The sequence below is a fragment of the Eretmochelys imbricata genome, chromosome 14 (assembly GCF_965152235.1).
Source record: "Eretmochelys imbricata isolate rEreImb1 chromosome 14, rEreImb1.hap1, whole genome shotgun sequence".
In the NCBI taxonomy this organism is placed as follows: domain Eukaryota; kingdom Metazoa; phylum Chordata; order Testudines; family Cheloniidae; genus Eretmochelys; species Eretmochelys imbricata.
In genome coordinates this window covers 47647487-47673014 of record NC_135585.1, presented here as the reverse complement: position 1 = coordinate 47673014, position 25528 = coordinate 47647487, and the positions used below count along the sequence as shown (strand labels likewise).

The window sequence follows — 25528 nt, the reverse complement described above, 5'->3', positions numbered from 1 at the left end:
TCTCTAAGGTGCCACCAGTACTCCTCTTCTTTTTGCGAATACAGACTAACACGGCTGCTCCTCTGAAACCTATTTTTACAGAGCATTCCAGAAGGTGGTGGACAGAACCCAGAGGAATGGTGATGAATTTCCTGGAGCAACTTTCTTTTCTTTGTACTCTAAACCTCACATGACAACAAAAATAGCACCCTTTCGACTGATTTATGGCCGAGAAGAAAGGTCTCCCAATAAAACTTCACCAAATTTCATGTTTTGTGTCATTAAGTGCCAGCATATTAAGTTAATTTGTGATGATTCAGTAAAGGAATACAACCCTCTTCTCTATTTCTTTCTCAAACTACATTTGTTGTGTCCTTATAACCAAGAACGTGGAAAGCCTGGCAGTACTTTGAAATCAACAGTGCACACTCAAAGTACATTGCCTGCAAATAATATTTCTAAAGAAAAATAAATCAAAAAAATGAGATTGTAGAAGACATTTTTGTATTTCGCAGGGGTAGGCAACCTATGGCACGTGTGCCAAAGGCAGCATGCGAGCTGATTTTCAGTGGCACTCAGACTGCCCGGGTCCTGGCCACCGGTCCGGGGAGCTCTGCATTTTAATTTAATTGTAAATGAAGCTTCTGAAACATTTTAAAAACCTTATTTACTTTACATACAACAATAGTTTAGTTATATATTATTGACTTATAGAAAGAGACCTCCTAAAAATGTTAAAATATATTACTGGCACGTGAAACCTTAATTTAGAGTCACTAAATGAAGACTCGGCACACCACTTCTGAACAGTTACCGACCCCTGGTATCTAAGAAGACAGCATTTGAGGTTGGGGACCGCGTTTTGTGAGAAAAAGAAAGGAAGGGTCATATCTTGATTACCGATTATGTGCAGCTAGAAAGTGAATTAATGCTGACAGAACTTCAAAGAATATTATATAATCTTGTATGAGATAATTTAAATATATTGCTTCATTAATTCTATCATTTTTTCACCTATTAATTTTCAAAGGTGTAGTGCAGGAGGTGGGTGTATGTGCCCTGCCTTCCAGAGAGAACCAGTCAAGACAATAAAGAGGACCGGGGGGAGAGAGAGAGAGAGCAGCTGCACATGTGTGTAGTTGTGATGTTTATGACACATGTACATTGTAACTGAACAACCCCATCTGACAATTTAATAGTTTATTTTGTGAAGATAAATATTTTGGATTTCTTGAAATTCCACAGTTGAAATACAAATGACGTTATTTAGAGAAGTTAAACTTCAATACAGATTTGAGGGAAGAATCAGAAAATAAATGTAAATTATTCCATTTCTAAAAATATGTTTAGATGCTTGTTTCTGAAATACTGTTGAAATGTAAATTGAAATATTCTTGTATTTACACCTTGTTACAATAATATTTTCTAAATTAGAATAATCTTTTTTCTTTCCTATTTTAAATTGAGATTTCACAGGGGTAGAAAATTCTGGCAGGAGTGAATGACCCCATCCCCCACCATCTGCTGCCCCTGGGGCAGGGGACGGGGCAAGGTGAGGGCTGGGGGTTGCCAGGTGTCTGGTTTTCGACTGGACCCTCCAGTGGAAAAGGGAAACTGGCAGCGTCCGGTCAGCACAAAAACTCCAGTAGCTGCAGTAACTGCCCCCCCCACAGGGGAGCGGGAGGAGCAGCAGCGCTGGGGGGTCGGTCTGTGCCGCGGGGTCACTGTCAGGGACCGAGATTCCCCCCGGCCGGAGCCGGGACCGGGCAGATGATCAGGGGAGCCGCGTTTGTACCCCCAGCGTTGAGACCGGGACAGAAATAAGGGCGGAGCGTCCCGGAGAAGGTGTCAGTGAACGTGAAGAGATGGGACCCGTCAGTCACATTGTAAAACGAGACCTCGCCCGCCTCATAGTCCAGGAAAATCCCCACCCGGCCGGGCCGGACGCTCACAGGGAGAGGGGTCGAGGGGGAGGTGAGGGCTGTGAATTCCCCGTCCCTCAGCCACACGACCCAGAATCCATTCCCAGGTGAGAAAGAGCTCTCCCCCTTCCTGCTCACAGATTCTCTACAAACCCCCAGAGTCCATCTCGTCTTGTCTCCCACCCCCACCTCCCAGTAACGCCTCCCGCCCGCGAACCCCTCAGCACCCAGCACTTCAGGGAACGTATCAAATCTCTCAGGCTTGTCGGGCAGATCCTGGCGTGTGTCTCCGTGTCTCACACGTTTCTGATCCTCAGACAGGACGAGGTAGGGATGAGCCGTGTCTGGATCCAGAGTCACGTCCACTGGGGAGAGAGTCACAGAGTCAGGGCCGGGGGCAGGGGCTGGTCACTGGGATTCAGGGGAAATTAACCTGCGTCCCCGTTAATCGCTGGGGGGGGGGTTGTTGTCTGAGGGGAGTCAGGGCCCCTCTGCCTGTGAGGAGACAATGGTGGGAAGGGGCAGGAGGAGCGGGGGAGGGGTGGGGAGGGGTCAGTGGGGGCGGGGCAGGGGAGAGGCTGATGCTGGGAGAGGAAAGGGGAGGGGCAGGTGACAGGAGCAGAGGGGGAGGGGTAGAGGGGAGGGGCAGGTTACAGGAGTAGCGGGGGGAGGGGTAGAGGGGTGGGGCAGGTGACAGGAGCAGAGGGGGGAGGCGTAGAGGGGTGGGGCAGGCAGAAAGGCAATGAGGGGACAAGGGAAGGGGCAGGCACCATAAGAACAGAGGGGGGCGAAGGGCAGGATCCTGGGGGCTGCAGGGGGTGGGGGGAGGGGTGGGCTCCATGGGAGAAGAAGGGGATGGACCCCAGGGGGCTGGGGTGGGCAAGGGAAGGGGCGGGCACCAGGGGGCAGAGGGGTGTGAGGGAATGGGGGAGCTCCAATGGGGAAGGGGAAGTCAAGGGGAGGGTGAGCTGCCAGGGGGTGAGATGATGAGGAGTGGGGAGGTGGAACCATGGGGGGGGTAGCGAATGGGCAGGCACTGGTGGTGGGGGGCAGAATGGGGGGTGAGGGAGCAGGTGAGCAGAAGGGGGGCAGAGAGAGGGGTGTGGAGAAGGGTAGGACCTAGGGGGGCAGAGGAGTGTGAAGGGAGATGTGGGCACCAGGGGGGCAGAGGGAGGATGAAGAGAGGGGTGGGACCCAGAGATTAGGAGAGGGGGAGGAGAGGGACGGGGCAGTGCTGAGGTGAGGGGAAGGGCAGAGACCAGGGGTCCAAAGGGAGGCAAGGGAAGGGATTTGCACCAGGCGGGCAGAGGGGGCAAAGGAAATGGCAGGCACCAGGGAGGCAGATGGGGCAAGGGTAGAGCTGGGACTTGGGGCAGAGGAGGAGCTGGCGCCAGGGGACTAGAGGGGTGGTGAGGGGTGCAGGTGTCATGGAGCCAGAGGGCGAGGGGAGGGGCAGAGTGAGAAATAAAGAGAAGGTGGCATGGATGATGGTGGCAGAGGGGCGAGAGGAGAGTGGAGTCAGTGGGGCAGAGGGTGGTGAGGGGGGGCACCAGGGAGGAAGGGGACAAGGGGAGGGTCAGGTGTTGGGGGGCAGGGGGAAGGAGGGATGGGGTCGGCACCAGAAGGGTGCGGGGGGTAAGGGAAAGGGTAGGTGCCAGGGGGATTGAGGGGGTTGAGCAGAAGGGCAGACACAGGGAGGGCAGAGGAGAGGAGGGACAAGCACCAGGGGGCAGAGAGGGGCGAGGAGAGAGGCAGGGGCAGGTGGGTAGAGGGAGGTGTTAGGAGACAGCATTGGGGAGAGGCAGGTGCCACGGGGTCAGAGTGGGGTTAGAGGAGGGGTGGGCACAGGGGGGTGAGGGAAGGGTGTGTGCCAGGGGTCAGAGAGGGTGGGGAGAGAGGCAGGTGCCAGGAGGGCTGAGGGGAGTAAGAAGGGCAGAAGCCAGGACAGCAGAAGAGGGTGAGGGCTGGGACGGCCATCGGGGGCAGAGGGGGTGAGGGCAGTGGCAGGCACCAGGGAAGCAGATGGGAGTGAGGGATGGGGTGGGAGACATGGCAGCAGAGGAGGGAAAGGAGAGAGGTGGATGCCAGGACATAGCGGTGGTGTGAAGTGATGGGTGGGCTCCAGGGTGCAGAGGATGTTTGGGGGAGAGGGGAAGGTGCCAGGAGGGCAGGGGGGGAAGGGGGAGGTTTTCAGTAGGGCAGAGGTGGGTGGAAGGCAGGGCATATGGCAGGGAGGCAAAGTGGGGGGCAGAGGGGCCTAGGGAAGCAGAAAGTGGGTGGAAAGAAGGGGAGGGGCAAGGAGAAGGGTTCAGAATAGACGCAGGGTCCAGGTGGGCACAGGGGTGAGAAAAGGGTAAGGGAGGGGCAGGAGCCAGAGGGCTGAGGGAGAGGCAGGCCCCAGGGAATCTCTCTTGCTTTGGGGTCATGTGTGGTTGGTTTCTCGCTAAGAGCAGGTTGGTGCTGGCCCCACACACACTGGGGGTGCAGCCCTGCCCCAGGGGGCGCAGCTGGGACTCTCCATGCTGGCGGGCCCCACGGGGATCACCTTCCAGCCAGGCAAACCCCACAACCAGCCCCTCCCCTCTCCTGGCCCAGCCCGTCCGCCATGGGGCAGTGCTCTGGGTTGGGCTCACTGGGGCGGCAGTGCAGTGGAGGATTCTGGGGGGGTGTAAATGCGAACTAATAGGCTGTTGCTAATGAGGCCAGGGCAGTGGGGAGGGGAGGGGGCATTTCCCTACTTACTGCCCCCTCCATCTGGGGGAAGCTGCACCAGGCGCCAGTCCCAGTTCACATCCGCACAGCCAGTCTGCCCTGGGGGTTTGCATCCGTGCAAGGAAATCCCGGCAGACATGGCCTGAGACACTGGTGTGCCAGGGGCCGTAACCCTTCCCGCCACTGGGGTTATGGGTCAATAATTGCAGGGTGACTGGAGCAGGGGAGCTGGACTCTGGGTCTCCCAGGTCGGGGCCCGACACACTGGGCTGCAGAGTCAGACTCACTCCCACGCTCTGGCCCAGTGCCCAGGGCAGTGTTTAGACAAAGGGGGACGTCATCAGACCCCCAGAGCCCAGCAGCTCAAGCCCTCATGGCGTCCCACGGGGGGAATTGAACTTGGGGCTCCCCGCTGAGGGCCCAGCCACGGGGCTAAAGGCTGGAAGGGAAGCGGCGGCACCTTTCTGTTCATTGAAACTCGTCAGCAAACTCGACATGAATTCGCGAAGAGTTTCTGTCGACCCGAAATATAATTTTGCAGCAAATAAACTATTTGTCCAAAACATTTCACCCAGCTTCACTGTAAACCTGTCTGAGCAACTGAGGAGCCCAAATCCCAGTGACTTGCAGTGAGTGACTCTCAACATCCCCAGAAACACAAAGTTACGGGCAGGTCAGACTCAGGACATCAGCTGTGAAACACTCCAGAGCTGCTATTTAATTTGCCCTGGGTAAAAAAATTCCCCCCGAGCCCCTGATCTCGCCCCCAAAATCAGGCTGAAAATGGAGACGCCCACAAATCAGCCTGAACTCTGCCCAGAGCGATTGTCCCATGGGCGATGCTGGTGGCACAGACCCTCTGCAGCTGCACCTGGGCGTCTCCCAGAGCAGACAATGGTCACAGAGACCGTCCCAGAGCCCCAGCGCCCCCAGCCATTCAGTGCGATAACAGCGATGCTCACACCTGGTGACACCCCCAGTGCCCGCAGCGGGCAGGGCGAGGGCCTGTCCAAGGAACAATGGGTGCGAGCTGCAGGAAGGGAGACTGAGGCTGGAGATGAGGAAACACTTTCTACGTCTCAGGGCAGTGAAGCTCTGGACCTGGTCCAAGGGAGGCTGCGGGATCCCCGTCACTGGAGGTTTGTGAGAACAGATTGGACAAACACCTGCCAGAGATGGTCTAGGCCCTGCCCCAGCACCAGGGGCTGGGCTAGGTGACCTCTCGAGGTCCCTTCCAGCCCTGCAGTGCCATGAGTCTAGGTTACAGCTGTTCCTGGGACGTGGTGTGTGGCACGTGGCACAGTTAACACTGTTAGTGACCATAGCAGCTCAGCGTCCCTGCCGGGGGCCTGGACTGGCATGTGGATGCTTGTACCCAGCTCAGCAGAGTGTTACTGGGCCATGTGGACAGGACCTAGGGTTGATACTTGTCCACAAGATTGCCAGGCGTCCGTCCTTCACCACAGACCCCTCATCCCCAGCCCCACCCCAGAGCCTGCATCCCTCCCTCACTCTGAACCCCTCGGCCCCAGCCTGGAGCTCCTTCCTGCAACCCAAACCCCACATCCCTGGCCCCACCCCAGAGCCTGTACCCCCAGTGGAGTCCTCACCACCCCTGCACCCAACCCCCTGCCCTAGCCCAGAGCCCTCTCCCACACCCTGAACCCCTCATTTCTGGCCCCACCTGGAGCCCACATCCCCAGCCCAGAGCCCATACCCCCCTGCACCCCAATCCCTTGCCCCATCCTGGAGCCCTCTCCTGTACCCCAAACCCCTCATCCCTGGCCCCATCCCAGAGTCCGCACCGCCAGCCGGAGCCCTCATCCCCCTCCCACACCCCAAACCCCTGCCCCAGCCCGGTGAAAGTGAGTGAGGGTGGGGGAGAGTGAGTGAGGGAGGGAGGGGGGATGGAGGGAGCGAGAGTGAGGCCTCGAAGAAGGGGAAGGGCAGAGCCTCAGGGCAGGGGCGGGGCAGGGGTGTTCGGTTTTGTGAGATTAGAAAGTTGGCACCCGACCTGTCCAGGTTTTCCCAGGATTGTCCCTTTGTCCATGTCACTCTCCTGGGAAATCTGTGAGTCTGCCCAGGACGTGACAAGTCCCAGGTGTGTCAATGGCTGTAATGGGGGAGCTGCGGGGTGACCGTGCCTACGCAAAGGGAGCTCTGGGTCCAGAGTGCCTGGAGCTGCAGAGACGGGGCAGCTCGGAGCAGTGAGTGAGATCGGGAGCTCAGGGCCAGCAGGGCCCAGTCACCCCTGTGCAGGTACCAGCCGCGGGGGCCACTGCCGGGGGCAGCGGGGTAGATCTGGCGCCATGTCCTGCTCGGTGAGGTTGGTACTTGGGGCAGTCCAGGAGCAGGAGCCTGTGGTGGCTGGTGCCTTCTCCCGGGATTCGGATGGGGAGACGGTGCCTGGGTGAGGGGACAGGTGATGTCCATGAAGCAGGCAGATTTCCTGTTTTGTTGGACCTCAGAGGTGGCAACCCAAACAGGACCCCCAGCGGTGTTTGTGTAAATGCCCTGGATGCCCCCCTCCCTCCCAGCTCTGTGTGGTAGGATACCCCGGAGTGCATGGACCCTGGGCCAGTGGGGCTGCAATGTGTGTGCATGGCCCCTGGGCTCTCTGATCCCTGCTGGAGCGGCCCCGACTCCCCCAGCAGGCTCCAGGGCGCACACAGGGTCAGGCAGGAGGCTGGGAGCAAACGCACACACAGCTCAGCCCCGGCTGTGAGGCAGAAAAGCTGCCACGGGGGCACAATTGGTTGTAACTGGGTCAGGGGAGTGTCACAAGCTGGTTTTAAAACCTGTCTGCCCTGGCAGTGGGGACAGGGCCTTCCTCCCCCCAAATCCAGGGGGACACTGAATAGCTCCTGTCTGGGCATGTTCGGGGAGAAGGAAATTGTGGGGAAAAGGGCAGGAGGAGAGGGGGAGGGGTAGGAAGGTGTCAGTGGGGGCAGGGGAGGGGACAGGCTAATGCTGGGAGAGGACAGGGGAGGGGCAGATGACAAGAGTAGAGGTTGGAGGGGCAGAGGGGAGGGGCAGGCACAAGGGCACTGGGGGGTAAGAGGAGCGGGCACCAGGTGGACAGAGCGGGGTGAAGGGAGGGGCAGGTTCCCAGGGGCTGCAGGGGGTGAGGGGACAGGTAGGCACCAGGGCAGAAGAAGGGGATGGACCCCAGGGGGCACAGGGAAGGGCACCAAGGGGCAGAGGGATGTGAGGGAATAGGGGGCTCCATTGCAGCAGGGGGAATCAAGGGGAGGGACTGATGCCAGGGGGTGGGGGGGATGAGGAGTGGGGCAAGTTCCAGGACCTTGGTGGGGAGGGAATGGGCAGGCACCAGGGGGATGGAGTGACGCAGGATCCCGGGGGCAGAGGGTCTGGTTAGGGCAGGGACAGTCAGCAGTGGGTGGAGGAGGGCAAGAGGAGGGGCAGGTGCCATGGGGCTACGGGGGGAGGGTGAGCAGAGGAGCATGTGCCAGGGGAGAAAATGGGATGATGGGAGGGGCGGGCACTGGGGAAGGGGCTAAGGGGGAAGGGGAGGGACTTGCATCAGGGCTGTAGAGTGTGAGTGAGGGGCAGGACTGGTGCCAAGGGAAAGAGAGAGATGAGGGGAGGGGTGGGCACCAGGGGTCCAAAGGGTGGGATAGAGAAGGGGCGGGTGGCACTGGGGGATGGGGGGGAAGGGAAGGGGCTTGCACCAGGGGACACAAGGGGTGAACAGAGGGGCAGGCGCTAGGGAGGCAGAAGGGGAGTAGAAGGAGGGGCTGGCACCAGGGGAAAAGGAGGGGGTGGAAGAAGGCGCAGGTGACAAGGGGACAAAGAGGGGTGAGGGGTAGGACAGTTTTCAGAGGGGCATGCAGGGGCAAACGGTGGGGCAGACCCCAGGGGGCAACAGTGGAGTGAGGGAAAGGGCAATCATAAATGGGGAGAGGGGCATGAGGGGTGGGTGACAGGAAGACAGAGGTGGGACGAGGGAAGGGGTAGTCACCAGGACGGATGGGGGGGGGCGATGAGCAGAGGGGTAGATACAAGGAATGGAGAGAGGCGGGTACTGGGGGGCAGAAAGTGGGGTGTGGAGAAGGGCACGCCCTATGGGCAGCGGGGTGTGGAGATGTGGGCATGAGGGGGGAAGAGAGAGGGGGAGGGGAGGGGTGGGACCCAGAGGTTAGGAGATGGGGAGGGGAGGGGCAGACACCAGGGGGCCCAAAGGTGGGCAAGGGAAGGGGTTTGCACCAGGCAGGCAGAGGGGGCAAAGGAAGGGGCAGGCACCATGGAGGCAGATGGTAGCAATGGCAGAGATGGGCCTCAGGGGGGCAGAGGAGGAGTGAACAGAGGGGCTGGCACCAGGGGACTAGAGGGGGGTGAGGGGTGCCGGTTTTAGGGAGGCAGAGAGTGAGGGAAGGGAAGGGGGAAGAACTAAGCGGAAGGTGGCAGGGGAGGGGTTGCAAGGGAAGGGGCAGGCAACAGGGGGTGGGGGTGCAGGAAGTGGCTTGTACTGAGGGGAGAAGTGGGGGCAAGGGCGGGAGAAGGAAGGGGCAGGAACTGGGGGCATAGTGGCAGAGAGACAAATGCTGGGGGGTTGGGGGACAGTGGTGGGGCATGGGATGGGGAAGGCACCAGGGACAAATGGGCGGAGGTGGCGGTGAGGGAAAGTGTGGTCATCAGTGGGTAGTAGGGCAAGGGAAGGGGTGGGTGCTGGGGGGCACAGGAGGGTGAGCAGATGGGCAGGCAGCAATGGGACAGTGGGAGGGGCAGGTGCCAGGGGGACAGTGGTGAGGCATGGAAAAGGACAGGCACCAGGGACAACAAGGGGCAAGAGGCAGTATTGGGGGCAGAGAGGAGCAAGGGAAGAGGTGGGTGCCAGAGGGGCAGGGGAAGCGGGTAAAGGAAGGGGGCAGACAAAAAGGAGGGAAGGGGGTGGGGAGGAATGGGTGGCAGGAGATGGGGGGGTGAAAGGAGGGGTGGTCACAAGAAAGGCAGGGGGTGGGGCAAGTAAATGGGTGATGGGGGAAGAGGGGCATGAGGAGAGTGGAGTCAGGGGGCAGAGGGAGTGAGGGGGGTGGGCATCAGGGAGGAAGGGGGCAAGAGGAGGGGCAGGTACCGGGGGTCAGGGTGAGTGAGGGAAGGGGTCGGCACCAGGAGGGTGCAGGGGGGGAAGGGAAAGGGCAGGTGCCAGGGGGATTGAGGGGGTTGAGCAGAAGGGCAGACACAGGGAGGGCAGAGGAGGGAGGGATAGGCACCAGGAGGTAGAGAGGGGGGCGATGGGAGGGGTGTGCACGAGGGGCCAGAGCGGGGCGAGGAGAGAGGCAGGGCAGTACAGGGAGGTGTTAGGAGAGGGGATCGAGGAGGGGCAGGAGCCAGAAGGTGAGAGTGGGGCTAGAGGGGGGATGGGCACAGAGGGACGAGGGAAGGGAAGGGTGCCAGGGGTTAGAGAGGTTGGGGAGAGGGACGGGTAACAGGGGGGCTGAGGGTGGTGAGAAGGGCAGGAGCCAAGACAGCAGAGGAAGGTGATGGGTGGGGGGGCATGAAAGGGCAGAGGGGGTGAGGGCAGTGACAGGCACCAGGGGGGCAGGGGGGGCGAGGGGAGGGGAAGGAGACATGGCAGGAGAGGGGGAAAGGGGAGAGGTTCATTCCAGGAGGTAGCAGGGGGGTGAAGTGATGGTTGGGCTCCAGGGTGCAAAGGCTGTTTCGAGGAGAGGGGCAGGTGACAGGACGGCAGGGGGAGAAGGGAGGGGTGAGTTCCAGGGGGGCAGAGGTGGGTGGAGGGCAGGGGAACATGCCAGGGAGGCAAAGTGGGAGCAGAGGAGCAGGGGCCCAGGGGAGCAGAAAGGGGGTGAGAAGAAGGGGAGGGGTGAAGATAGAGGCAGGGGCCAGGTGGGCACAGGGGTAAGGGAGGAGCGGGAGCCAGGGGGCACAGGGGCATGAGGAGATTGGCAGGTGCCAGGGGACAGAGGTGGGTGGAGGGCAGGGGCAGATGACAGGGAGACAAAGGTGGGGAGAGGGGCAGGGTCCCAGGGGTAGCAGAGGGGGTTTGGGGTGAGGGGACAGGATAGAGGCAGGGGTCAGGTGGGCACAGGAATTGAGGGAAGGGTAAGGGAGGGGCAGGTGCCAGGGGGATAGAGGGAGGTGAAAGGGGGCAAGAGGGAAGGTGAAGGGGGCAGGTCCCAGGGAATCTCTGTTGCTTTGGGGCTGTGTGTGGCTGGTTTGTTGCAAAGACAAGGTTGGTGCCATCCCCACACACATTGGGGGTGGAGCCCTGACCCACGAGGCGCAGCTGGGACTCTCCATGCTAGGGCACGGGCAGGGTGTCTGGGCTCACTGGAAGGCGACAGGGTAGTGGGAGATAGGAGTTGAGGGGTGCTGGGGGGAACAGGGGCCATTGCTAATGAGGCTGGGGCAGTGGGGAGGGGAGGGAGCATTTCCCCACTTGCTGCTCACTCCATCTGGGAGAAGCTGCACCAGGGTCCAGGCCCAGTTCATACCAGGAAGATCAACAGGAAGATCCATTCTTTGCTCTACTGAGTTATAGATCAACCCCAACAGCAGCTACTGGATATAGTGCAGCACAACTCCCGGTGGGAAGAAGACTCAGAACTACCCTCCCAACTTTGGAAAAGAATCTATCTCCAAAGTTGTCAGACATGTAAAGAGTAGTCAAATTGAATAAAAAGGCAAAAAGAGCTTGCAAACACTTTTACAACAAACATCACTTAGAAAACTACCAGGCCTAGAACCCGGTGACCATGTTTTTGTCAAACTGGATGGAGAAAAATAATGGAATATTCCAGGTGTTGTAAAGAAAAAGAATTCAATACCCAGGCTGTATGTGATCAAGACCAAGAGAGGAGAGTTCAACAGAAACTGTCAACATCTACAATTTCTTCCTCAGAAAGAACAATCAACTGAGCAAACTCTGCAGATGACGGATGCAGAACAAGAAGATGACTCAAGGATTCCAGACTGACCATAGTCAGTCGTTGGAACTAATGGACAGCCAGATAACGAAGCTGTTAAGTGTTCGGGTTGTGTAATTAAAAGACCAGCACCATTCAGAGACACCTAACAGACTGATCTGGACTGAACTTCAAAGACAGTGAGATAATGTAAATATTATAAATGGTCGGAATGTAGAACTTAACGGGGGAGATGTAATGGAACGCTAAACTGTATTATGCTGTTCAACCACTAGTTAGCGCTGGGTGTAAAATACCATCTTTAAGCTAACCTCAGTCATACTTGGCGCAAAATTCAAGGATTTTGTGATGAACACATCTGGTATGTATCTGGCTGAGAGGGAAGCTCCGTAGCCAGCACATATCTGCTACAGGACCATCACACCAACGACGAAAGCCCAGGGTTATTGACTACCTCTGCTATGGCCAAAGAGTTGTTCTGAACTATGACATGCTGAAGACTATGGGGGATTTTACCCATGACATGAGCTACATAGAAAGTTGGGGAATCAAACTCCTGGTCTCTTCACACTTCGGTGACGAGAAGAAAATTATGGCCAAGGGCCTTGCAGATATCCTTGTGGCATCAGGGCAGGAAGTACCCCTCACCCCACTCCAGCTGCAGAACATAACCAAGTATCAGCCATGGTCAAGCCTACCTGTGAATACAGGTTGGCTCTGGGGGTGGGGGGAAATGTATGAAGAGGGCTGGCCCTTTTATGGGAGTTAGGGACCAGACTACCTGTGACAGGCTCCTGTAAGGGAGAATGAGACAACCCAGACCAACATGGAAGGAATTAAATCCCTATGTGGCTAGTTGGCAGCTAAATAGCTAATGAGCCTGAAAAAGGGTTACCAGGGCTCAGCTGAAGGAATCCTCGGGACAGGAAGCTGCCGAGAAGAGGAGCTCCCAGGCGAGCTCACCAGAGCAAGGAGCCTGGAAGGGGTGCTTCCAGAGCAGTGGTCCCCAGACTGGGGGTCGTGCCCCCCTAGAGGGTGTGGAGGAACATTTCGGGGCATGGACCAGCACCCAGGGGTGTCGGAAAGGGAACGCCAACCAGCCTTACTCTGCCCCCACCTCCATTCTGGTCCCACCCTAAGCCCCAGCTGCAGCTCCGGCCCCAGCCTCAGCCACCAACCCCTGGCCCTGCTCCAGGCTGCGACCCCAGCTGCAGCTCCAGCCCAACCGTGGTTCCGCCCCCGGCCAAAGCCCCCAGCTCCTGGCCCCAACTGCAGCCCCAGTTTCAGCTCAGGCTGCACCAACAGCTTTGCTCCCAGCTGAAGCCCGCGGTTCCCAGCCCCAACAGCGGGTCCACTTCCAGACACGGCCCCCAGCTCCTAGCCCCAATTGTAGCCCTGTTCCTGGCCCAGCTCCCGACCGCAGCTCCCGGGGTGGGGGCACAAACCAGGTAAGGGAGGGCATGACCAAAAACCTTTGGGAACCACTGTCCTAGACAGAGGAGCTCACCTAAGGGGGAGGCGCTGCCAGAGATGACAGCAGCAGCTGTAGAAGGACAGAGCCCTGGAGAGCTGCCACCAGCTGGAGAAAGTGGATGCAGAGAATAAAGGCACAGTCTGAAATGACCCCAGCTCCGGGAAGGAGGGCTGGAGTCATGTGATTCCAGAAGGGAAACTAATCCAAGCCCAGCTCCGGGAACGAGGACTGAGGACTCCTGACTTGAGGAAAGTGAGGAGCTTCAGTGAGAGCTGGAGGCCAGAGCAGAGTGAAGGAAAAGATTTTATTTTGGGGTTTACTTGGACTCAGAGCAGACCCCAGGAGGGGACTTTTCTCTCAGATCTTTTGGACTTTTTGACTGTAAGACTTAATTTAAGAAGTGCTGAAGAGGGTAAACTGAGGCAAGATGCTTGCCAAGACACCCTGAAATGACTGAGGGTGGTACGTGTGGGAGCCACCCCACGATAAGTCTACAAAACTGCAACCAATTTAACAGAACTGCTGCCCCTTCCCCATACAGACAGAGCCTTGCTCTCTTCAGTCTGTCTGAGTGGGCCCCTCACCACAGCATCTGACCCCAACAGAGCCTGCAGCACAGAGTGGGAACCTACAGCGAACACAGCACAGGGTTTTGGGCCACCCACCTGGCTTCCAGTGTCTCTTTCCCAGCTCCCAGGCTGCTCCCGCTCCCCCACAGCCTCCAGCTCCCCACAACCTCAGGCTGCCTCTGCCCTGCCCTGTTCCCTGGGGGGGTGACCCAGGGTCCAGCATGTAGCCATCAGCGTCACTACAATACTGTCTACCACACCCAGAAGACAGGCACAGGATGGGCTCAGTGAGTGGCTGGCCCCACAATGGGAACCCCGTTCCCCCTCCCCCAGTATTTGCTGCTGCCCTTGCTGGGCCTTGTCTGCACTCAGACCAGGAGCCCTGTGGGGCTGGCAGCCCCTTGTTCTGTCTCTGCAGTGCCTGGCTCACTCGTGGGCACTATACCAATAACAACACTCACTGCCCAGCCCCTAAGGGCTGCATTACAGTGCGGGGCCTTCCCCATTGCACACGGGGACACTGGGGCGCAGGGAGGCCTGGTTACTCTGCCCCACGCATTCACCCAGCGACAACCCCGAGCTGCCGGACCCGGGTCCCTGGGGTCAGAGCGCGGGCAGTCGAGCGGCAGTGACCGGCCGGGGCTGCTGCGGGGGTGGCAGGAAAGGGTTAATCCCAGCAGGGTGGCGCTTTGCTGCCCGGCCCTGGCTGGTCTCTGCCCTCTGGGGGCAGCACAGGGCGCGTGTCTCTGAGCAGGTCCCTGCCCACTCGCCCGGCCACTCGCCCCGACACAGAGAACCCAGGTGCCGGGGGAGGAGCAGCCCCAGCAGCGCCGCATTGGCCCTGGCATGGGCTGAGCCTGCGAGCGCAGCACCAGAGGCCGCGGCAGAGGGGGGGGGCTCAGCCATCGAGAGCAGCAGGGTCCCCCCCCACCTGCAGGGGAGGGGTCAGCGCTGGGACAACAGGCCGGGCTGGGCCAGGGGCTGGGAGCTCTGGCAGCCAGCGCGGGGCCGGCACCAAGGGCCCTGCTGGAGACCCTGGGCCTGGCCAGCCGGGAGCGGCCAGCGAGTGACTCAGGGCCTGGGGCCCTGCCCAGGACGGGGTTTCCGGGGGGGTGACAGGAGGCTCCCCAGGGGCTGCTGATCCCCTAGAAGGAGGCACGGAGGTGACTGGCTCAGGATCCCCACAGGCTCAGGGGCCAGGGCTGTGGAATGGCCCAGAGCCCAGCCGTGTTCAGGGTCCGGTGGGCACAGACTGGGCTGGGCTGGGGGCAGCGAGGGGGGAGGGGAGCAGGGATGTGCTGGCTCCAGCCAGCCCCAGAGAGGAAGCTGCTTCCCCCACAGCCTGGGGTTCCTGCTCCCCGGAGCCCTGAGATCCTGGCCCTGCAGCCGGCACCCACTGTGCAGCCTCCATCGGCCGGGACAGACACACCCAGCTTGGCCCCTTCGACTGCCCCCTACTGGGGGGTGGGTGGGAAGAGGAGAGGGCGGGGGTAGGGTGAAAGAGCCAGTTCAAGTATCACAGACCGAGCTCACTGAACCTTCCCACTCCCCCTCTCCTCTGCCTTAGCTTCTTCTCTGTCCTTCCTCGCTGTCAGGTTTCTGTCTTTGCCCCCAGTCTCCGCGCTGGGGTTGTGGGGAGGGGTTTGGATGGGGGCAGCTCATGCTCAGACACTGTGACAGGATCACACTCTTGTGTGTGAATCTCACTCACTGAGCAGCAAACCACTGACCCAACCTCACACTGGGCTGTGCTCAGAGCAGACAAGGGGGCTGTAGGATTCAGCTGGTTACCCAGTAACACACGGCCCAGGTCAGACCACAGCAGCCAGACCAGCCCCTCCTCCAGCTCAGAAAGCTCGGCCAGCCTTAGCTAATGGGGCCTGGAGCAGTGCTGAGCGGTGGCCACACAACGCAGCCCTCACCTGTCCCAGGAGAGAGGCACAGACACATCATCCGTTACCAGTCTGTGCAGCTCCCAGCACTATGGGCTCAGTCCAGGCCTCACAGCACCTGGCTCAGGGACACCCATTAACGCAGCCACGGAGGGGTCAGGATGTCACAGTGATGGGGCCTGGTCAGACACCTGGGCAAGTACCAGCAGGTGGCTGTAAGTAGCAGGTAAACTGCCCAGCAATGAGCACATCAGCCTCCAGCTATCACATAGCTCCAAGCCTGTCAGCGGGGTGCAAGCATGTCCTGGGGTCCCAGGCTATGTCCAGATCCCCAGGCACAATACAGCTGAATGTCCCAGGAGACACCACTCACCTCTGAATCTCTCCAGCGCTTCCCTCATGTCAAGGGAAATTTTATACACGTTCTTCAGGTCAGTAGAAACAGCTTCTGGTTCCTGGAGTTTCATATTCTCACTCCTATGAAGAAAACGTCCCATCATCACTCAGCTGCTCTGTACACTCGTCATCCCAGAACCACCACCAAGAATATAAGAGCAATGAACATAGGAAACACACCTGCTCAATGTGCTTTTCACATCCTGAAAGGAAAAAGAGAATTAATGTCCTGTATTAACACAATGTGCGTAAAACTGTATGAGTCTCACTCTGGGCATCAAACTTTCATCTTGAAAATAGATCAACCCTCCCAGGCTTCACAGTTTTGAACACTTGTTTCATATATATAGGGGAGACAGGAATTTAGCTAAAGGGTTCTCCCTTCTAGGGATACAACCCATCAGTATCTGTGTTTATCGACTGTGTTGGGTCCAATGTTCTGGGGTCAGAGCAGGGATGGGTTCAGCTCAGTATCATTTTGTATTATCCATTTAGTCTCCCACGGCCTCACTGGATCTCCATGAGGAGAATTCCCCTGTATCATGAACTGTGATATTTGGGAACTGATGGAGCCCTTAGCCTCATGTTCTGTTTGTCAGTAACACATTGACTCTAATTGTTGGAATCCAGACCCATGGAGCTGAGTTATAATTCTGGATGGTGGAGAATTTTGATGCCATCTCACCTTCAGCAGCTCCGCAACCGGTTGCTGACATTTCTCCTCTAGCTCTGTGATCAGCTGCTGCAGAGAGGAGCTTTGCCGGGAGAGTTTGGTGACATTTTCCTGTAGTCTCTGCAGAGTCTCCCTCTCCTCCTCCTCCAGGCTCTGCAGAAGCAGCTGCTCCTCCTCTTTCAGCAGTGTGTGCAGTTTGTTAAATTCACCTGAAACCATCTCTCTCTTATTCTTCACTTTCCCCTTGAGATAGAAAAATAGGAAAGGCATAGAGAAAATGTGAGCCAGATGTTGAGTTACACAGACTGGGCCTCTGTTCATGAAACAGGGGATATTAGATCACTATCAGTTTGGAAGGGAATTTACTTCACATGGCCAGTTCCGTAGTGGGGTTGTCTCGGGTGCTTTGTAAAGATTCAGTATGTTATTGCAGGTGGCATGGGATGGACAAAGTGGAGTGGGGAGAAACTGAGGGGACAGTAAAGATTTACAGGGGGCTATACAGGGCGTCCGTGGGAGGATTTGGTTGCCAAGTGCTGGGCACTCAGACACCCCAGGGACCCATCACAGCGGGATGTGGGCAATGCTCCTTCTTTGACAACCAGCTCCCAGGGCTGCAATGTTCAGGACCTAGGGCTGGTGCTAATAGTCCTTTGGGTGCCATGCTGGGGCTCACATGGGTGTTGGGCGCCCAGGGCATTGTCAGGGCTGGCTTTGTCCTCACCGAGCCTGGCCGAGTGCCCCATGCCCATGGGCCCAGTGCCCCTGGGATCGCAGTCTTTAGGGAGCCCTCCAGACTCACAGAGTAGCAGGTTGCTGATGCCAGCTGTGTCCCCACCTGGTCTCTGAAGGGAGCTGTGGGAACGATGCTGAGCCGGTGCTGATCCTGGCAGGGGGACGGGCTGGCTGCTCTGCACTGGCCTCTCTAGCTCCCCTGCAGCTCAGCCCAGAGCTGCTGGGTGACCCTGGGGTGAGCCTGCCCCCCAGTGTGACTCGGGCCACAGTGATGTTGGGAAAAGTCCCTCTTCCTCTCCCTGATATGCCAACATGGCCAGGGGCTTCAGCAGCTTCCCCAGCCCTTGTCCCCTGCCCCCAGAGCCCTCCTCCCTGAAACCCCAGTATGTGCGCCCCCAGCCCTTCCCCCCACCAGCCTGTGCCCTGTGCTGACCCCCCTCCCCTTCCCTATGCAGGGCTCTAACCCGTCTGTCTGTCCGGCTCACCTGTGTGGTGGGGGAGGGGCCGTGCCCAGTGTCTGAAGAGGCAGCTGCTTGAGCGCTGTAACGTCCACCTCATACCTCTGCCCCGGCTGACCCGAGCCCCCAGGGCAGCCCTCCAGTACCCCAGGGTCCCTCTGCCAATGGGCTTTGGACACCGACCCATCCCCCAGACCAACCCCCACCCCGCCCTTGGGAGCGCTGCAGCCACAGGGCACTCAGACAACTCGGGTACAGCCCTGACAAGCCCCAGCTCCCTCCGGAGCCCCTCCGGGCACCTGCCCGAGGCTTTGTGCATGTGGCCTGGACCCTGCAAAGGGCCGTGGGCCTGCAGCCTCCTTCCCCTCCTGCCCCCTGGGAGCTGTTGAGTTACAGCTAATTCGAGTGGTGCAGCGTTACCATATCCCCTAACATCTCCCCCCATCAGACATGGACAACGCATCCTTCATGGGGGCCTGTCACCTCCCGGGCCCTGCTCCCGCCCGTGGGGATACTCCCCACCTGGCTCAGGCCCATGACAGCCCCTCTCAGCGGGTGACTGGCCGCCCCTGCTGGGCCTCATCTCACAGTCGCTGGGGCTGCAGTTACTCTGCACCGAGTGACACTGATCATTGGGCTGTGACCTCTGGTGCTGTAGGACGTAACTCGCTCTCACTGGGCGATAATCAAGGGTTTCAGAAACACCCCAGTGACTGTCCCAAGGTGCAGCCGCCTCCATGGCACCGGCTGGGAACTTTGCCGGACACATTCAAACCTGGCTGTTAATTGTTATGCACCTAAATCTCTATTGTCTGAGGAACTGAGCACCAACTGTTTCCGGTGCGGGGAGTGGGAGCTGCTGCGGTTCTGTCCTCTGGAAACCAGCCCACTTCCGCCGGGCTCTAAATACGGCTTCAGATGCAGAACCAGAGGCACCCAGCTCTGAGCATTTCAGCTCTTGTAAATGGCCATTTTAATCTGAATAGTGGGACACCTGCTTCTCCTCTCCTCCCTGCTGCTGGCGTCTTCCTCACACCCCCCACGCTCTCTGCAGGGATTTCACTGGAAAAGGCAGGTGAACCGGAACAGACATTTTGTCCCATGGTTCATCACCTGGCTGCAGACGAGCACAGGAAAAGTCACAGTAACAGAGCCTGGGATGAAGTGGCGACGTGATGGCAAGAGAGGCTGTGAGGTGGCCAAGTGCTGCCTGGCTTTACGCTGACCTGCCCCTGGCTCTGCTCACTCAGGGGGTGTCCACACTGCAATGAAGGTCTGACAGCACCGTGTGTAGACACAACCCCGGCTAGCTTTGATCTAGCGAGCTCGGGCACTAGTAGCTATGAAGCTGCAGCAGCACGGGCTGTTCACACCCACCCAGACCCCTGGGTGTCACTCAGGGACTAGCCTGCAGCTAGCTGCTGGGGCTATGTAGATGCACCCTGGGGGTAGATTTTCCACAGAGCTCCACACCCACCAGTGGGTTCGATGCTCAGAGGAGCTCAGCTCCCAGTGTGCCCCCAGCCCAGCCAGCTGAGCGAATCTGAACCTCACCCATGGGGGCAAATCCTCCTCCCAGCTCCAGTGTCTGGCCCAGGCACTGGGCAGATTCATTGCAGGGACTGTGGGTGCAGGGAGAGAAGGAACAATCTGTTTCCTCCAGGCTGCAGAGAAGCTGCAGAGCTTTGTCATGGAGGCCACTGAAAACCGATGGCTGGAGCAGCCGACACACCCTCCCCACCTGCAGGAGGGAAACAGGATCCATGGAATAGTGAAAACACTGCACCCAGTATGGAGAATTTGCCCCATCAGAGATCTCAGGGGTGGGTCTGCACCACTGTACAAGGGCCAGGAACTGCCCCTCCTCCTCCGCCTACAGGAGCTGCTGCGCTGAGATCCCCACCAGAGACACAGCCTGATGCTGCCAGCACCCTGGATGGCAGGTACCACAGGCCAGGGGAGGCTGAGCCTCCCCAAACAGGATGCCGCGCCCCTCCCTTTGGAGACATGCTGCAGACCTGCCGCCTGTGGAGTCCTGCCTGCGCTCCGCCCGGAGCCCTCGCTCCCGCTCTTCCCCCGAACCCCGCAGCACCCGCCGCTTGCCGCCCGCCAGCTGTGTGGGGGGCCCCGCCACTTGCTCCTCTCTGCCCCTCCCCTGTCACACGCCCTTAAGGCAGGAGGGGGCAGAAAGGAGCAAGTGGCAGGCGAGGGGGCCTTGGGGGAGGGGTGGGAGACAGGAGAGAGCTGGAACGGTGAGCGGGGAGCCACTGGGGAGTGGTCTGAGCGGGTGTGGGGCATAGGGCAGAGCAGGAAGGGAGCGTGGGCGAGGCCTCGGGGAGAGGAGGCCAAATGGGAGTGGGCAGGGTGATAATCTGGGCAGCGGGGAGGTTCCGGCACTCATGCCCGGCCTCCCCAAACGCTGGAGGCATGCACCCCCCATGGCCAGCACCAAGTCTGTGCAACGGAGCAAACAACCAGAGCAGGTTCATAACGTCATCCTGGAGCTTCTCGGTCCCAGCATTCCTGGGAACGCTGCAGGGGAAAGGGCTCAGGGAGGAATAAACCCGTACACCCACCTGCCACTCTGTGGTTTTCTTCTTTTCTTTAGACATCAGAGCCAGGACCTCTTGCAGCTCCTTCCTCAGAGGGCCCAGGGCTCCCTGGAGTTTCACCTGCAGGGGCATCGTGTGCGAGAAACAGCCATTAGTCTGCCTGTCCGATGCGTGGACAGTACTATCCATATTGGCATTTCATACATAAACAGTAAAATACCCTGGAAGGAGACTCGGCTCTGCCAGCCCCAAAGGTCTCATGGGAGCGGAGATGCCAGTCTCAGACTGGGGGCTCTGCTTTGTGCAGACACTCAGGACTTCTCAAAGCCTGTGTTTTAGCTAAAGTTTCCCATCCCTGAGCACAGGCCAGAGGTGAAGCAGCTGGGAAGGTTCTGAACGATCCCTCCTGCCAGTGCGAGTGAAGAGGCTGGGACAGCACCTCCCTCCACTGTACCCCAGACCCAGGCCAGGAACAAGACCCCACTGTGCTCTCGTCTGTCCAGGCTCCCATGTGGCCTCCCTCAGGCAGCAGCTGAGCACCTGAGCCAGTGCAGTCCCGTTAACTGTACAAGGTGAAGCTGTGATGTGGCTGGAGTCAGTGAGGAACAGGGAACACACTCGGTCTGGGGGAATGGGCCACCCATAATTATAACTGCTCCAGAGCATAGGCGCCGACTCTGGGGGTGCTCCGGGGCTGGACCACACACGGAGAAAAATTGGTGGGTGCAGGCAGCTCTTCACCCCCCGCCCAGCTCACCTCCGACTCCACCTCTGCCTCCTTCGCAAGCGTGCCTGCTTTTCCCCCCCCGGGCTCCCAGCAGCGCGAAACAGCTGTTTGTCACAGCTGGGAGGGAGGGGGGAAGAAGGGGGAACGCAGCACACTCAGGGGAGGAGGCGGGGCTGGGATTTGGGGAAGGGGTCCAATAGCGGCAGGGATGGGGTGGAGCTGGGGCGGGGCCAGGGGGCGCGAGCACCCACCAGCGCTGGAGAAAGTTGGCGCCTATGCTCCAGAGCTGCAATAACCCAGGGCTCTCTTCCCCTTTGACAGCAGGTGATTCATTCACACAGCAGAGCAACGTGCTCCTGCCCTGTCAGCCCCGCTCTGTGCCACACCCCAGCAGCCCCCCAGAGCTCCCTCCTGAGCCCCTGCCAGAGATCTCCCCGTTTCACTCTCTCGCTTTTCTCTGATCCCTTGAGTTTTCTCCTCCTCTCTGCCCAAGGGCCCAGGGCTGCTGCTGCTGCTCAGAGATCCTGGGGCTGCTCGGCTGACACCCCTACAGTGCTGCTGCAGGGTAGCAGTGAGGGAGGGAGCCAGCAGGGGGCGGTGAGAGACATGGGGTGGAAAAGCAGCCTTTGCATCCAGCAAAACAGCTTCATAAATGAGCAGAGATCAGAAGGGAGGGCAGGGGAGAAGAGGGCCAAGTATGGCTTGATTCTTTGAAGCTCCACCCACAAAATAAGCTCCGCCCATGTGAATCACCAAAAGGAGACACCATGATCTGTTCATAGTCCCCTTCTTTCAGCAGCGGAAGCTGGGTTTGAAAAGCATTCAGAATCTCAGAGAAAAGTTTCCCACAGCCGATATCTTTTAAGACTTGATATTCTGATTCTGTGGCCACACTGCCAGATCATTCATTTTTTTATAGCATCTCCTGTACAGTGACGGCTTTACAGAGCTGAGTGATGCTTCACGCCTGTGACAGGCAGTTTTCAGTGAAATCAGCCTGTAATTAAAATCCAAAGTTATTACTCATTAAACTTGACAGCAATTCCCTACCTTGTACTCCTGGGCAGCCTCTTCTATGGGAACCACCGTGTGAGCTCTGTGAGTCCGGGACAGATGGCAAACCACACAGACAGAAGTTTGATCCTCTTCACAAAACAGTTTCAGAGTCTCCTGGTGTTCCCCACACACCCTCTCTCCTCCTGCCCCCTTCGCTGCCTGTAAACTCAGCCGCTTGGCGATTTCTAGGACATTTGCCAGCTGCCTGTTGGGCCTGAGGTTTCCCTGTTGCACAGTTTCTCTGCACTGAGGGCAGGAGGTGTCTGTATTCGATCCCTCCCAGCACTGGGCGATGCAGGCTCGGCAGAAATTGTGCCCACAGTCTATAATCACTGGGTCCTTAAAATACTCTAGACAGATGGGGCATGCAGCTTCCTCCTGGAGACTTTCCACGGGGTTGTCGGTGGCCATAGCTCCCTCCAGGCAGTGGAACAGGGTAAGTTTCTATTTCCTGAGCTCAGAGATATGCCCCGCCTGCAGCAGCAGCAACTGGGTGTTTCCCTTCCTGGAAGTGCTTTAGGCTGTTTGCTGAGCTGGAGCCAGATCACAGGTAACATTTCAGCATTGGAAGCTTTGGTGAGAAATGTCCCAATAAGGCTCCGATCCTGCAATCAGCCCCCTCTGCTGGTGTGTGTGTGTGTTTTGGGGGCGGTGTGGCAGGGCAGGGGTAAACCCCTTTAAGGCCCTACCAGAATGCTGGCTGCAGCCTACTCTCTGGCCAGGAGGCCAGGGCTAGAGACGCAGGTATTCAGCAGAGAGCCCAGCAGCAAGCCCTAAGAAGGGCTGGCTCTGAGGAGCATGCTGAGCTACGTGGTGACAGCTGGGCTGAGGCACCAGAGGGCTATAAAAGCCCTGGGCAAACCTCAGTGAGGAGACTAGCCCCAGAGAAGACAGGAGGGCAGCATCGCTGTCTCCTTACCAAGGAAGGAAGCCTCAAAGGCTAGGAGACCCTGGGGAGGGTCTGTGGGACACTAGCTGTTGGGGGATCTGGGAACTGCATGAACCCTGTAAATAAAGACACTTGGGTGAACCAACAAAAGAAGGCGTGAAGGACTCTATTATACTAGCCTAAGCACAGGCTCAAGAGGGAGAAAACCTGCACTGACCCTGTGACAGGAGGGTCACTGGGGATTCGCATGGAGATCAGCATCCCTCTGTCCTGATGAGCTTACAGAATTGCATGTCTAAGGAGTGATACTTAGGCTTGGCAGAATTCATTTGACTTAATATGTAATTTTGACAAATAAGATTAATATTTATTTGTAAGGGTTTTTTTGGTATTTATCTATTTAAACTTTCAAAGTTTGTTTTTATCAATATTATTGTTCATGGCTGTGGGAAATTGCGGGGGGGGATGTTCAGAAAATATTTTTGTCAGACAATAATTAGTTTGACAGTAGACACAGCTTGAAAAAATTAAAAAGTGTAACTGTTAAAACACAAATTGTCAACATCACATGTCAAAACATATGAAGTAAATCTCCTTAAATCAAACTCTACTAAGTTCTCAAGCAGCATTTTCCTTACTGTGGCTATTTGAAAATTTCACTTATCAATGGAAATGTTTCTCCATGGTTTGTGCGTACAGTGAAATCAACATTTACTGACATCTACTGATAACATCTAATCCTTCCAAGTCTAGGGATATTCAATTCACAGGCCAAAAACTTGGTTAAGCTGGAATCAACGTTTCAAAGGCCTGATTCTGACATATGCTAAGGCAACTCACCCTCAGTGTAAAGGAGACGCAGTGTCAAAAGTGTTGCCAGCATTCATGATATTATAACGAGTCTTATGAACATAAGAACGGCCAGACTGGGTCAGTCCAATAGTCCATCTAGCCCAGTATCCTGTCTTCTGACAGCGGCCAATGCCAGGTGCTTCAGAGGGAATGAACAGAACAGGTAATCATCCAGTGATCCATCCCCGTCACTCATTCCCAACAGAGGCTAGGGACACTTCAGAGCATGGTTTTGCCGGCTATTTGGTGTGTTGGTTAAAGCACCAGCTCCTGGAAGCATGTGATGAGGTGAGACTCTTGGCCTTTGTTTCCTAAACAAAGGAAGTTTCTAGCTTTCTTGATTGCAGAGAAAAACAATGTTTTCTGAATGCAACCTAAAAGTCTGAGAAGCCAGACAGCAAATAGAAAGAACCCAACATTTATTATTAACTATTATTTTGAAGTCTCATGGTTTTTAAGGCAATCATTGCAGGAGTTCTAATGATTTTTAAAAGTTTGCAGTTGGCAGTACTGGGAGAATTCAGGCCTTAAATGTAATGCCATCATTTATCTAAAACAGCACAGTCAATGGAAAGGGAAACAGAGAGGGCAAGGTGTGGGAATGCGCATAGGGCCAGGCTGTGGGCCAAGCCACAAATGAGCACAGGCCCCCTGGAGTAAGGGTGAAGTAAAGAGAGAAATTAGAATGTTCATTTTTATGTTTAGGTCATTAGAGCCTTTGCTGGAGAAGCCAGGCCTGAAAACACGAAGTGATCACTGCCAATGCAGTATTGCCAGCAGCACGTAATCAAAAATCTTGAGGTTGGCTGAAGAAAACAAGAGGGTTTTTCTTCTAAAAAATTACATTCTGGAGTGTTTGTTTGTTTCTGAGCGTTCATGATTCACTGTGGTCATGTTCTCAACTTTTTCTACTCAGCCATGAGAGCAAGAAACTGACCTTTGTTAAAGTGAGAGCTGAGATTGTCATGTAATCACAGGATTCCAGGAGCTGGGGCATAAAGAGAAACACCAGCTCGTGAAAGAGTCAGTGTGAAACAAGGAAAGTTTGTAACAACCATAATGTGATGTTTTTGTGATCTGATGCGACAGGAAACAGCTGCACTTCTAGCGCTTGCAGGTCCTTACCTGGCCCCCATCACTGCCCTGTCTGAGCACCTCACAAATGCCAATGTGCTTAGCCTCACCATACTACTGTGCAGAGACAGCCAATACCTGCTCATTGTTTTTTGGGGGGGGGGGGGGGGGGGAGAAGAGGAGAAAGGGAGGCAGGGTGAGGGGAGTGCCTTCAGCTGATGTTACTAAGCATGCTCAGTCTGTGTGAGCAGACTCAATACCAGCCAAGCAGCAAATCTGGGGGACACATGACCCCATGTGCCCCCTGCCCCCAGCCTCTGCTGCTGTGAGATGGGAATGGCTATTTCCCCCATTTTAAAAGAGGGGACATTCAGCCCCAGACAGAATAAATGACTTGCCTGAGTTCACACAGAGCAGGGAAACAAACCTGGGTCTGCTCAGGGTAACTTAGTGCCTTTGCTACTGGGCAAACTTTTTCCTCTGCAGTCAGAACCTGGGAGAAAAGAATAAGGAGACAGATGGACACGCACAGACACAGAGTTTCTCAGATAATCATCTCACTGACCCTCCCCCCAGACACTAGGCCAGTCTGTGCAGTCAGGTGCTAATGGTGATGTCACCAGTCCTTGATGTGGTCCTTCAGGGGATCTCTGCTTTCTT

At 57.1% G+C, this 25528-nt stretch overlaps 1 protein-coding gene across 1 annotated transcript; it reads right to left on the bottom strand.

Annotated features, from left to right (window-relative positions):
* Positions 1 to 22468, bottom strand: LOC144275043 (E3 ubiquitin-protein ligase TRIM39-like). The gene is made up of 6 exons (XM_077834143.1): positions 22048 to 22468; positions 20295 to 20390; positions 16538 to 16768; positions 16033 to 16055; positions 15830 to 15933; positions 1 to 2266 (listed from the first exon to the last, which is right to left on the bottom strand). Exons 1-6 carry the CDS (start codon positions 22462 to 22464, stop codon positions 1707 to 1709), a joined length of 1431 nt encoding a protein of 476 aa, XP_077690269.1. The 5' UTR covers positions 22465 to 22468; the 3' UTR covers positions 1 to 1706.
* Positions 22469 to 25528: the final 3060 nt, after the last annotated feature.